Source organism: Rhipicephalus sanguineus, chromosome 6 (assembly GCF_013339695.2).
Source record: "Rhipicephalus sanguineus isolate Rsan-2018 chromosome 6, BIME_Rsan_1.4, whole genome shotgun sequence".
NCBI lineage: Eukaryota > Metazoa > Arthropoda > Arachnida > Ixodida > Ixodidae > Rhipicephalus > Rhipicephalus sanguineus.
In genome coordinates this window covers 95,125,547-95,139,683 of record NC_051181.1, presented here as the reverse complement: position 1 = coordinate 95,139,683, position 14,137 = coordinate 95,125,547, and the positions used below count along the sequence as shown (strand labels likewise).

The 14,137-nt window shown below is 45.6% G+C and overlaps 1 protein-coding gene across 1 annotated transcript in view; it reads right to left on the bottom strand.

Annotated features, from left to right (window-relative positions):
• LOC119397420 (single-minded homolog 2) overlaps window positions 1-14,137 on the bottom strand; it is a 116,803-nt gene that overhangs the window by 71,473 nt on the left and 31,193 nt on the right. Inside the window, exon 2 of the mRNA XM_049416858.1 lies at window positions 11,524-11,706. Coding sequence (XP_049272815.1) covers window positions 11,524-11,698 — 175 coding nt within the window. The 5' untranslated portion in view covers window positions 11,699-11,706. The remainder of the gene's footprint in view (window positions 1-11,523; window positions 11,707-14,137) is intronic.

Here is a 14,137-nt window from a genome sequence, read left to right as displayed (position 1 = left end):
GCGCCGTAAGCGTGACCTTAGTTCCAGAGGCGGCCGCTACAGGCACAGCACGCGCGAAAGATAAGTCTTCTTCCTCTTGTTCTTCGAGCGCCTTGATGATGAGATTAACGCAGGCAAAACCACATTTCCTCGATTTCCTCGACCACACGTTCGGTCACAGCTGCAAGGTCTGCGACCGCTTGTGGTTTGACAACAACCTCACCACAATCGCTACTATAATAATGTGTGACGCCTTTATATGACAGTAGAGGAATTGTACGGAGCATTCACGGTTTACCCGATTATTTCCGAGCCGGCTCCTCAATCATCATTCACTTCGTGGATATGGCGTCATTTTTCTTAGTCATTTGTAATTCACGAGCGCAAGAATATACTTAACCATTCTATGGAAGGCAGGCAGCACATAGTTGGAACGAAATGTTAGGACGACGCTGACGTTCTAAACGCTGACGAACACCCGAAAGACGATGAAAAAGGCGCCATGCCACTACCACCCGAAAACAGCGTTCTAATGAAAGTACGCTTACTCACACTGAGGTTAATTGTTCTAGGTGCTCGTTCCTTTGTTAGACAAAACCTAAAGATAAGAAAAAACGCATAAAGAGGGAAGCTACATAAAAACGAAATACAAGCAGGATACCTTATATGCTTTTCTTTTTCAGCAACTTCCGGGAAGGGAGCCATCATTTTACGAAGTACTATTTCAGCTCGCCCACCCACTTCAATCTTCCGGGGCCGCAATCAGGTGCCAAATAAGCACCCAGGAGTGGCTGATAAGATCTATCTGTCCATCTTTAAGCACAGAGCACACATGGAACTGACGTCACCGTCGCTTTGCGTTGCCACGTGCCGTCGGTAATCAATGCACGCTTCCGTTGTGTGTTACAGAAAACATGCTCACCACCAAAGGGACAGACAGGAGCATGGTACACTCACAACTGTACAAATACGGCTCCCAAGTCACAATTTCTCCCGCACTTCGGTACATAAAGATAAAACCAATTTCATAGTTCATATGCCGCGGAATCGCTTTGCGCACAAGTGAACGTGGTCTGTTCGAATGTCGACATCGCGCCGTCGGACTCGTTCAACCTATTGCAACACCCCCCCCCCCCCCCCCATCTCTCTTGTCCCAGTCCAAGTACGCGCTCGTTGGTTCGTTCCCTCGTTACGGAAAACTTTTTTTCGCGTAGCCCGGTCTGTAGTCCCAATTAGTGACGCGGTCACGTGGGAAGGCCTCTCTATGCCTCACGCAGAACTCGTGTGTCTCGGCCACAGAAACCAGACCAGCGGAGACGAGCATGCGGGCGCATTGAAAAGGTAAAGGCCCCGTGGGGATGCACAGTTAGACGGGAATTCTCGACGCTATCCGTTCGGCATTGACCGTGCCAGCGGGCGAGTGAAGAAGGGTCGACCCCATGACGGGAGTCACTTCGACCGCACCACAAGAGTCTGGGAAAGAAAAAAGATCTACAAAGAAGCATCAATGAATGAGGGCACCCGCACACAGACTTCATGCCCGCATCAACATCACCTTACTCCCTATTCGCAAAAAGGGAGGACGGGAGTGGAAAAAACCTACGCCGCGTCGCCGTGGGCGCCGCTAACGATGCGTCGATGGGCCGCACGCGACGGCGAAAGGCCAGGTCAGGTCTCTCTCTCTCCTCCCGCCCAGTGTTCTCCGTCTTTCCCTCGTGTCTCTCCCGATGCTTTGTAGTACAGCGACAAGTGGCCGCCCGGGGTTTGAGGCACGCGCCGCAATCGATTGCCATCGCTGTGGGGTTCTGGCCCTCCGCGAGCGCTGCGAAACTACGCTGCGCGATACAACGTCCCCTACTCTTCCCCTCCCCACCGCCACCGGGAACCCTCACCGTCTTTTGGCGTTATTTTACTTCACGAGAGGCCGCCATGGTCTCGGGCTGTGTTTCAGTGCTAGACAAGCTAGCCTGGAGCGGGGCTCTTTCATTCTTTTGTTCGTACCTTCACCGACTTATACTTTCATTTTTTTTTTTCATTTCCTTTTTTACAGCGTGGAAGCTACGGCTTTATGCTTTGCTGCGATACCGCCGTGATTTTAACCGGAGAGTCGACGAGAGGAGCTGTTCTGCAACGACTGCCTCTCTTTATTTTGCCCGCACGTGCCCCGACGACGTCAGGTTGACGTTGGAACGCGTGGCGCACTGCATGGCGCACGATTGTGTTGTCGTTTTCGCCTCGGCGCCCCCTCTGCGTGTTCGGTCGCGTGCGACGTGGAAGAGATCATCCGGCTTCCTAATTGACTCTCGAGTCTACATTGAGGACGCCGGCATTATAGAGGAGTGACCGGCAGGGAAAACGAGAAGTGTATTGGACATTGCCGGAACGGAATTGCTTCGATCAATAGCTTCGGAAAAAGAAAGAAAGAAAAAAAAACTGAAAATGAACCCATGATAAAAATAATCGGAGGAGGAACGAGGTCCAGTTTATCGGCACGAACTAAATAAAGAACAAACCTTGTGAAAAAAAAGAAAACACCGACCAAGCTTGCGCTCAGTCTGTCTGAAGTCCCGAAAAATCCTGGCTTATTGAATTTTGCCTAATTAAGAACGAAGATGTTTGATTAAAGTAGGTATGTGCCTTGCGTGTGAGTATAGGGTGAAGCGGGGCGATCCGCTTAAGTACACTTGCAGTCTTTCGGGATTTACATATACGGTGATCGTCTCAGTCGTCACACTCACACGAATGCTGGCCCTCCAGCATTCGACAATATACATTGAAGTTGTTTCCGCGGAGGTAGTACTTTCGCGTTTACGTTCTACTAGCGGAGCCAGTGCGCTGTTTGCGACGCCATGTATAGAGCCTTTTGTGACCATGTTAAAAAAAATCAAGGCAGCTTCCACGAGTGGTGCGAAGTCTGAAGGAAGTGCGGAGCTGCATGGGCAGCTTTCATGTTTATCTTTATTTTTCTCTTTCTTCCTCTCTTTCTTTTCTCTATCTCTCTGTACTCGCGATCCCTCGCCCATCAGAGTTATGACATCCCACGCCGGACATATCGGCGCACGTGTGATGGGAGCGAAGTAGGAGGCGAAGAAGAGGAGGAGGAGAGCAGGTGCCGGTTCATCATGATAATTTTTGGTCGCGACTAACAGAGTTTCTCCAAGCATCTATTTCTTAAAGGGGTACTGACACAAAATTTCGCGGCCGAGATAGCCTGCTGGATCGATTCCCGTGTACGTGCGTGTACCATCTGCAAAATATCGGCAGCGAATAAAGCTTGGAATGTATTTTATATGAATTTTGAAGTTCGCGAGCGCGATCCAGCATTATAGGCCGCACCTGATGCATTGACACCCTCGGAGGTGACCCGAGGTGACCCCCCTACTTCCCCTACGTAACCGTTGCAGCCGGTACAAGTTATGATGACGTCGTAGCCGCCATTTCTGTTATGACGCGCTTCCCGACGAATCTCCCCTCGCCAGCGGGTCAAACCTGAACTGATTCGCCACGTCGAAAATTCCTTCCATCCCCGCCGCAAGAAAATCGTCGCCATCAGACGACGATGAGCCCGGCGACGACAGACCGCGCGGAAATGCGTCACTGTTCTGTGTGCTCACGTGACCGAGCGTTTCACTCGCTAGGTGGTGATAGTTGCACCCGGCGGCTTGTCGTTTTTGGAGCTCTGTCAAACCGAAACTGAGGCTCTTTCGGTAATGAAGAGCTTGTAATTAATTATCTGTCGCGCGCTGCAGCAAACGATGTGCCGTATTACCGTATTATGACTAACAGGCCCCCAGCAACACATTGCAGCAAAAAAACGCGGGGCGAAGATTTTTGTGTCAGGACTCCTTTAAATGCGGAGCATTTCTTAGCGAACCTGTGGCAGTTTGAGCGTATCTATCTATCTATCTATCTATCTATCTATCTATCTATCTATCTATCTATCTATCTATCTATCTATCTATCTATCTATCTATCTATCTATCTATCTATCTATCTATCTATCTATCTATCTATCTATCTATCTATCTATCTATCTATCTATCTATCTATCTATCTATCTATCTATCTATCTATCTATCTATCTATCTATCTATCTATCTATCTATCTATCTATCTATCTATCTATCTATCTATCTATCTATCTATCTATCTAGCCGCCTACGTCTAGGTGCTCTGACGATCGCCTCCTTAACTTGGTGACTGTATACCAAAATTGGCATGGGAGGGTAAAAGGATTTGATGATTATGACTGTCGGGTCATGACATGAAGGACGCGAAAATCCTGTCGCGTACGTCGTCAAACCCTTTCCTCAAGACACGTGTGGCACACACCCTGTTTACCTACGGGCCGCGGTGTACGGGTATGCGCCACAGGTGATTGACAGTTTATATCTACCCAGGAACGGCGAGAACAGGCATTGGTAACTTAAATGCGACAGCGTTAAGAAAAACCGATATTGGCAGTGTTGACCCGACGAATGTAAAGAATGAAAATTAGGATCCCAGGAGGAATCGAACCCAAGCATCCTGCGTGGCAATCACGTGGTCTATACTCTTACGATGTGTACTCCTGCGATACAGGCGTCATATCAGATTGTGGTTCCAGTGTTGGCTGTGCTTTTATAGTAGTCTAATAAACATTACGTTTGTGTTCCTATGATTCAGGAAGCTATATTGAAGCATTGCTCGACCCCGGAGGAATATACTAACGAAAGTTACGTATCATATTGACATCATCGCACCGTAAAGTGCACTTAGTCCGCCAAAACGACGCAGTGTCCTCTTCATTCTTTACGAGGAGGGGCGATGGCCTCATGCTGACCGAGCATCATGATGCCAGATTGAGTGACAGCCGCTTTGTAGACTAGACTACGTAGTCCACATACGCCCATGCAATCTACGAATACGACAAGCGCCATCCATTGATGTTGGTCTACGTAGCGCTATCCAGGCCTCTCATATTTCACTATGGAACCCTCGTCACCGCAATCACGACCAGATCCAATAACAAGTCATGACAAGCTGCTGGTGCTCACTGACCACAGGTGATGATGACCTTGTTTCAGAGCTGTCAAGAACCTCTTCTAAACATGCACACGGGTTCGGCAAATGTGCGTGCGTTATCCATCATAAGAGACACGTATAAGCACTACATATCAGCTTACCGCTTTTGGTGTTGTAATACCCACGTTGCCGTTGACAGCGTTACCTAACTGTGAACAACTGGTTGTATAAAACATATGCGGCTATGCGGCTCTTCGACATATATGTGTGCGCATAAAATTTATACAAATCTCTAGCGTCATTTTGTGACGTTTCGCTCTGCAAAAAAATTACGCCACAGTCACCTTACCGCCACGAGCTTCGCATAACATCGACTCCCACGGTACCTGGGATCTGCCTAATTTTTTCTCTCTCTCTCTTTCTTTCTCTTTCTGTCTCGCTCTCTGTATTTTTCTATCTCTTTTTTTTCTGTGTATCTTTCTATGTCTTTCTCTCTCTGTCTATTTAATTCTTTCTCTTTCTTTTTCTGGCTTTCTTTCCTTTACATATCTCTTTCATTTTATTTCTCTCCCCCTCTCTCTCTGTATTCGTTCTGTCGTCCATCATACTTTTGCATCCCACGCAAGACATATCGGCGCACGTGTTCTCGGAGCGAAGTAGGAGATGAAGAAGAGGAGGAAGAGAGCTCGTGCTGGTTCACAATGAGGATCATTTTTGTTCGTAACTAACTGAGTTTCTTGCAGGGTCCCTTTAAGCGTCACTTCGCGGATCTCAGAGCGTCTCATTGCGTAACCGACCTACCACAAAATGCGGCGGCGATTGAATCTAAAGCAGAACACTTTGTATGAAGGCTGTGTGAAAAATATTTCGCGATGGAATAAAAGCCCCCTCCAGGCCGTCTCGCGTAGCCGACGAGGAGCATTCTATCCGTGAGGAACTACACGACATTGCGAAAACTTGATGCCAAATACGGCACATATTTGATGCATTCTGGTGGTCGCTGGATGTGACTGGGCCTTCGTTGACCGCTCCTGTGTGCAACCGGTCGTATCTTTAAAGAGTATATACGTCTCTCGAGGTGCAGCGCTGAACTTCTCCAAATCCCGGTATTTGTTCATCTCTCCGAACCCCAGTCTTAGCTCTGTTTCCCCTATTCAACCGGCTACATCCCTTCGTAGTTTAGGTGTTTTATACAACCACTATGGCATTTGTGACTCCGTTTGGGTAATCGCTCTAGAAGGAGTAAGACAGGAAATCCAGGACGCACAGGGTTTCGACTTTCCGCTTCTCTACCCTGAGCAGACTGTATTTTGCGGTCGTTGTTGGTACCTGTGTCGCGCGGTGCAGCCGCCATTACGTATTGTGCAATCACTGCAGTAGACTTCGTGTTCCTTTTTTTTTTTTGGTCAGGTGGCACTGAGTTGGTCTCTCGTGCGGCGCTAGGACAGCAGCGTTCGCAGGGACGCTTCGCTTTCCCTTCGGTGTCCATACGCTGCCGGCTACTGGCACTGCGCTTCCTCTGCGCCTTCTGCAAGGTTACTAGCAAGGTGAAGAAACCACCGCGTGAACTCTTGCGCATTACTTTCTGGGCCCTCACCTCCGGTATTTGATGCCTAATGTACTATCGCGCTCAGTATGAGCTACACCACGCGAGCGCGTGGCCGAGCGCTCTCCTAGGCTGTACAGTGGCGCCGATCATGGCATATTTTCGAGTTATTGGGAGAGTTTGGCTGTCCCTGCGAGCGCGCATCGCCTCCACTTGCTTTCACTCTCGCCCTCGTTTTGTCCTGCGGTGGTATCAGCTGCGAAAATGATAACTTCGGGGCTTTAGTGTTTTCAATAACGGAAGTAATAGTGCCGAAAATTGACCCTAACCAAACGAGAGCTGTATATCCAAAGAAATGGTTCGCATAGTGCGCAAGGTCGTACCTACACTATTTTATCGTTGGCATTTGAAGAAAACGTTAGCAGTAAGTAGCAAGCAATCAGATGAAGATGGCTCTAAAACGTGGCTAGCTACCGCAACGCTTTGATGGGCCTAAGGGTCGGGAGGTTGGAACAAACGTGATCGAAATAAACAAAACGAAAACAAGATAGCGTTTGATTGAATATAGAGATTACATAATAAATTTAATTAAACGAGATTTAGGGCTATTAGAAGTTCCATTCAAAGATTCTTGCCTTATCGAGTTTCGAAGATAAAGGTGACAGAATGTAACACCGTATACATTCGTATTGTTGATTGAAGCTGATTGCGTACAGACTGACGATGACTAAAGCCCTGCGCCGCCGCCCATGGGGGACGAGTATCGAGAAATCCAGTTCGAAACGAATATAAAGCCCAGATTTAAGAAGGAATTTTTCGTTGAACGGAAATTCGGCCAAAAAAGCGGTAGCAGCCAGAACCGCACAGTATAGGCTTATTAGCAATAATGTCGCAGAGCTGATGTGATAAGGCCAAACCGCTGTGTGAACACAGATACCATGGTAGGTTGCAGTGACATAAAACATCGTAACCCGAATCATCAAACCTTTTTCAGGGGGATTCTTTCAGGAGAAATGGCGATGACGGAAGAAATCGCAGCCAATGATTTAATTATATCAGTATGTACCGGCAGATTATTGGTTAAACTGCGGTGACATAAGCCAGTATTAATAGAAGAAGAACTACAAGTAGACTCAGATACCGTACTCAATCAGTGATTTTAACTACAGGCACCAATGACCTGCAAGAGTAGAAATATAGTGAGAAGCATACGTCAGAGTTAATGACATGAGCATATGCCAGTATTGTGAAGGTTCTAAGCGAAAAAGAGGAGGAAACGAAAGCATGATAATAAATCTATTCAAGACATTTCATAGCAGCTTGCAAAGCGCGGCAAGAATCGCCAAAAGTTCCGGTAACAAAACGCAGCAAAACCTACTATTTGTAAAAAAATAAAATCTCAAACAAGCAGCAGATGATGGCATTGCCAACTTTCTCCTCCTTGCACAATCAAGCTTCAATAATTTAACGTTATTAATAAGCGAGATAATCCTGCAACTGACCGCTCATAAATGTATGAATGACTGAAGTCTATGCGAAGCCGTACTTCAAGCATACACAGGTAGCTTTGCAAAGTTTGTGTAGAACGTATGGGCACTACAATCTCGCATACACGAACAAAACAGCGATGCCGTGAACACAGTGTGCTATGCATGCTGATAATTTGCTGTAGCATGGCGATTCAATGCTACTGTAAAGCGCTTGAGTTTACGTCGATATCCAGGTAGCCATTTTGGAACTTGTACAAGTTTGTGCAAGCATTTGTGAATGAAAGCGATGAGCGTTTGCAATGTTCTAACCATACTTCAGAGAACAGGCTAAGAATAAACTTCCGGGATGGCTAATATGATGCATGTGCAAAAGGTAGTTGGTACGACGTTATGTGCAGTCAAGCGAACGCAGGGTGCCCGCAGGAGGTGCAAATGTTAATACGAGAAAATGTATGTTTTGATGGCTAGCACATAAAAGAACACAAGAACGAATCCTCCTGCACACAATTATAGTAGTTTAGCGAGGCGAATTTGTGTAGCATGTATTATATTATCCATAGTAATATCATGTTTCCCTCGTTCCACAATGTTGCACTCTATTTTTACTTTGTCCAGAGTGATGATAATCACAGATAAATGCTTTTTGTATGATCACAGCCTGATTTAAAGTAACATTACAAATGTATTTGTGTCTACTTTTCTGCGTTTTTCAGCTGCTTTTTATCAACACTGATTGATATATTATTCTATAAATATAACTGCACTCCGAACTGTGTAGAACGGTGTTGGGATTTCTGTCAGGGACTATTTATTTATTTTTATTTATTGTACCCTCAACGCCCGAAGGCATTACAGAGGGGAGTGGTAAACGGGAAATTGTACAAAAGTTGGGTAGTAATATAACACAACAAGAAAATAATACAGTAACGCAATAAAACAACAGACTAGTAATAGCAGTACAGACAATGTAGTAAGGAAATGCTTCGCAGGTACTAACATGAACAAAACAAGGTAACATGACATTAATTGCTGCTTATACAATGTTAGCTAATTATTTATTAGTTACCTAACAGTCATAACGATAAAAGAACATGATGCAATTTTCAAGTTAAGCAATGTTAGCAACAGCCTTGCGAAAAAGTTTGTTATCATTGATGGCGACTATGTCGTAGGGAAGGTGGTTCCATTGCCGAGATGTTCTGGGGAAAAAAGAATGACTGAACGTGTTATTATTACCTGTTTGAATTCTGACTTTGAAGCGATGGTCGACACGGTGCGATAAGTAATGCGGCTGCGAAATGAAGTCATTTTGAAGAAATGGATGATGGTATAACTTGTGAAACAAAGTTAAGCGAGCTATATACCTCCGAGATGCTAGCGATTGAAGACATAGGTTAGCTTTCATTGAAGATATGCTGGAAGTACGGTTATAATTAGAATAAATGAATCGAACTGAATTGTTTTGAACGAGCTCTAGAGAAAAGATGAGGTTTTCATTGTGTGGGTCCCAAACTGCTGCAGCATACTCTAATTTGGGGCGCACTAATGACTGATAAAGTAGTAATTTTAGGGATGATGGGGCGTTAGAAAAGTTGTGACGTAAGTAACCAAGCGTGCTGTTAGCTTTACCGATTATGTATTCAATGTGAAGAGACCAGGTTAGATTTGAAGTTATATGAACGCCTAAGTATTTGTATGAGTTCACGGAATCTAAGGGTATATTATTCAAATGGTAAAATGGAAGGGTAGTGGAATTTCTATGAACGCGCAAAATTTTACATTTGTTAATGTTTAGTTCCATTCGCCAGGTATTACACAAATCACTTATGTAGTTTAAGTCTGATTGAAGAGCGTTAGTATCGTCAGTGCAGGTTATTTCACGATAAATTACGCAATCGTCAGCGAACAAGTGAACGTGAGAAGTCAATGCAGATGGTAGATCGTTAATATAGATTAGAAAAACGAGTGGTCCTAATACTGATCCCTGAGGCACACCGGAGCGAACTTCGGTTAAAGGTGAGTCATGATTATTAGCAGTAACAAACTGATAGCGGTTACAAAGAAAGTATTCAACCCATTTCAGTATTTTACTATCGAGTTTTAAAAGACTTAGTTTAAAAAGAAGTAGTTGATGGCAAACCTTGTCAAATGCTTTACTAAAATCTAAAAAAACACAGTCAGCAGTTGAGGCGCGATCTAAAATACAGTGTAGTCCATGAGTAAATGATATTAGATGCGTTTCGCATGAGTATGTTTTACGGAAACCATGCTGAGATGTGGTGAAAAATGAGTTAGAATCGAGAAAGGTAACCATGTTGGTGAAAATTACGTGTTCCAGAAGTTTGCAACAGGTGCTGGTTAGCGAGATCGGGCGGTAATTCATGGGTGAGTTTTTGCTGCCGGATTTATGTAGTGGGACCACCTTCCCTATTTTCCATTGCGAAGGCAGAGTGGACGTGTTTATGGATTGTTGAAAGATTTTGGTCAATATGATGGAGCTGAACACGCTAGTGCTTTTTAGAAACTTGCTGTTAATGCCATCGAAGCCTGGGGCTGAGTTGAAGGGTAATTTATCAATGAGTTTAGCAATGCCAGATGAATGAACAGTTACAGGATCCATGATAAGATAGTCGCATGAATTAGTGCCCGGTAGGTGAATATTGCTCGAAACCGAAAAATTATTTGAAAATGTGTCGTTAAGAGCGATCGCGCAAGCGTCACTTGAGATTACTTCACCTTCTGTGTCTTTTAGGATGATAGTGCTATCGCATGGGGGGTTAATGACACGCCAGAACTTACGAATGTCTGTTTTGATCATTTCGGGTAGTGTGTGGGTTAAGTAATAATCTTTAGCTTCTTTTAGTGCAGATAAATATGCACGATTAGCAATTTTATACGATTCCCAAAGTTCTTGGTTAGAAGAGGATTTAGCTAAGCGATAGAGCCGTTTCTTTCTGTTAGAAAGGCGCTTGATGTATGAGTTATACCTAGGTGCTTGTGCATTAGAATGGATTACACGATTGGGAATGTATTTTTCTGTCAACAGGTGTACCTGATCTACAAAAATATCCCAGTTATTCTCAACTGAACGAGTATCAAAGTTAATTAAAAATCTGTCGAGGCGTCTAGTCGTGACATCCTTATGCAAGAAAACAATAAAACAATTTAGAAACTAAAAATTGGCACCTTGCTATCGTCTTGCATGCTCGATTACTTAAAGTCATTAGAACTACTCCATTAGCCCCGTCCTTCATGACGTCATCTTCCTGATACTGCGATATATACATATCGCTGGATGTTATTATACGCATCAAGGAGAATCCGTTGGTGGGCTAGTCATGTGTCTTGATATATATTCTAAGTATGTGCAGCGCCAAGAAACGAAGAGAATAGACAAGAGTCAATGTCGTTGATGTGTCTCCTCTTGTCTTCGTTTCTTTGCGCTGCACATACTTAGTATACATACCAAAGCATCAGGGAGCGCCGGCATCGCAGGCGACTCACCGTCCGGGAACAGGTCCCTCATCTTCAGGTACGAGCTGGTGAGCCTGATGACGGACGCCTTGTCCAGCTGGCTGGTGATGGCCGCCGGCAACGGCAGTAGCTGGCCCAGCTCGCCGAACTCCGCGTTCTCCTTCTCGCGTCGGTGGCGGGCCGCGTTCTTCGACTTTTCCTTCATCACGCCGCCTGCGTGTGACCACCGATGTTCGTTGTACGGGAAGCGTGGCTAATCGCAACCATTACGGGAATCAGGCACAATTTTCACTGGGGACACAGGCAGCGCAAATGTTTCTATGGCGTGACGATGACACGTCGGAGTGTGCAGTAAACACGTGTGACAGAAGAGAGCGAGAGAGCTAAAGAAATTGAAGCCTATCGGAACGCGAAAAGAACTAAAATATGAGGTTTTACGCGCCAAAGCCACAGTATCATTACGAGGCACGCCGTAATGGGGACTCTGCATGAATTGCGACGACCTGGAGCTCCTCCACTTGCACATAAATATAAGCAAGGAGGCGTTTCTGCATTTCTGCGTAAAGGAAGGAACTGGAGCTGCAGCAAAGGAAGGGACAGCTGTCGTCGTCCTGTTTTGTGAACAGCAGTGACACCTGCTGTCAGGCACCTGGACGCCTGACAGCAGGACGCTCGGCGAGGGATTATTATATGATGAAGCACTCTTTCAATTAATACATATGCCGCAAGGCAAATTGCAAGAAAAAAAATTAACACTCATAACATTTCAGTATTAAAATGCGTATTTCAGTTTCCCGAGGAAACAGGGCCCCCTTTTCAGAGTAATCCAGTCCGAAAATTAGAATTATATGCGATGGGGCCCAGGTGGAATATTCAATTCATTGAAATTGTTCGTGAAACACCCGGTATACCGTGCCGGGGTTATCTAAAAACTATCGCAGGATATAAATTTAATTCGATAACTGTGATGTTTCCTCCCCATTCTGTACACCTTCTAGACATTTGCGTAAAATATATACAGTGAAGAACCGAACGAAACCAATAGGCAATAAAGCCAAGGAATGCATAGAGGACTTTATTTGTTGTGTTTAACTGCAGTGTAGTAATTATGGCGCAAATGGAAATGCATCAAATGGGACGGAAGAACAAATTGCCATCGGTAGGAACCAAACCTGCAACAACAGTGAACGAAGCCGCGCAATGCTTGAACGAGTGAAACTGGACGATTCCCGGGACTAATCTGGTTGTTTCTAGGTTGTTTCTAGGCCTTAGCTAGGTGTCGCAGTTTCTAGGTTAGTCCTAGGTTGTTTCTAGGCTTTAGCTAGGTGACGCTAGGTTGTTTCTACGTTGATTCTCAGCGCAGAGAGGTTCGACTTAAACCACAGGCAGTCACAGGCACAGCACGGTTGCCGAAACTCCAGAGACAGAAACTCGCTTTGAAACCAGGCGTTCGCACATCTCATAGAACGACGGGCACGTCGTCGTTGGCGCACGCCTCCATCGCTTCGGGGTCTTCTTGCAGCCTCCGTTGCCTTTCCCGTTTCCTAGTATTCTCTCGTTATACGTACTCGGGGTCTTCGGCTCGCCGCCATCGCTTCGCAGCCATTTGTTGGGCTAACTGTTACATTTTTCATATTTAGTGGACCAGCTGGTGAGAAGTGGGATTTACCCAATTTCTGTGGCACATACCCGTTTATGATGATGATAGTTTTCTGGATCGACTCACAAGGAACGATTTTCTAAACAGCTTCGCCTTTAAAACGGAGTCTGCTCTCCGCCCGCGAACCTTACGTATAGGCTGAAATTCTTATGGCCGCCCTCCTGCCGTTAGGTTATGTCTCCCGTGTGTGAGGAAGAATTTACTAGGGCCGTTTCGCGCCCTAGTAAACTTCACACACACACACGCACACACACACACACACACACACACACACACACACACACACACACACCACACACACACACACATATATATATATATATATATATATATATATATATATATATATATATAATACTCTAGCTGCATTGTCCTCGTCCACACGGAAAGCGAGAAGGGAGTTGAACGCGTAGTTACATAGCCAGTCGCTCTCGACAAGCGGTGTTAAAAATTACGACACGTTTCGCGGGCATCTGGCTCAGAAGCGTCATCATTGGACCGCGACAAGATCCAAAAGTGCCCGAGGCCAGAATCCAAACTGAGCTTAAGTAATTCAGTGATTTTCAAGAAAAAAAGCTATACAACACGACATACTGAGCCAAAATGGTGCAAGGGAAAGAAAACCGAAACGAGACGGTGAAAACGAATAGCTGTCAACATCGGCCGCGTGTGTGCACAGTATAGACACCGATGCTGAATCAGGGCAGCTATAGGGGCTCCGGGTTCTTCGCGCCCGCGGTTCCCCAAGTCATTTTGCCGCCTTCTTCTAAGAATAAGAAACGCCGTTACGGCACAGGTCTTCGCTACAGGCGCGCATGAGGCCATGCAAGTCAGCGAATCGTTGCGCGATATCCATGTGTGTACGGTGTGCGCAGAAGGAAAGAATCATAAGGAAGGAAACATGGAGAAGGAGAGGCTGCTGTAGAACGCGTTTTACGTTCTTCCATACAGAACGGCGATCACGTCGTCTTCTGCCTGAGCGCC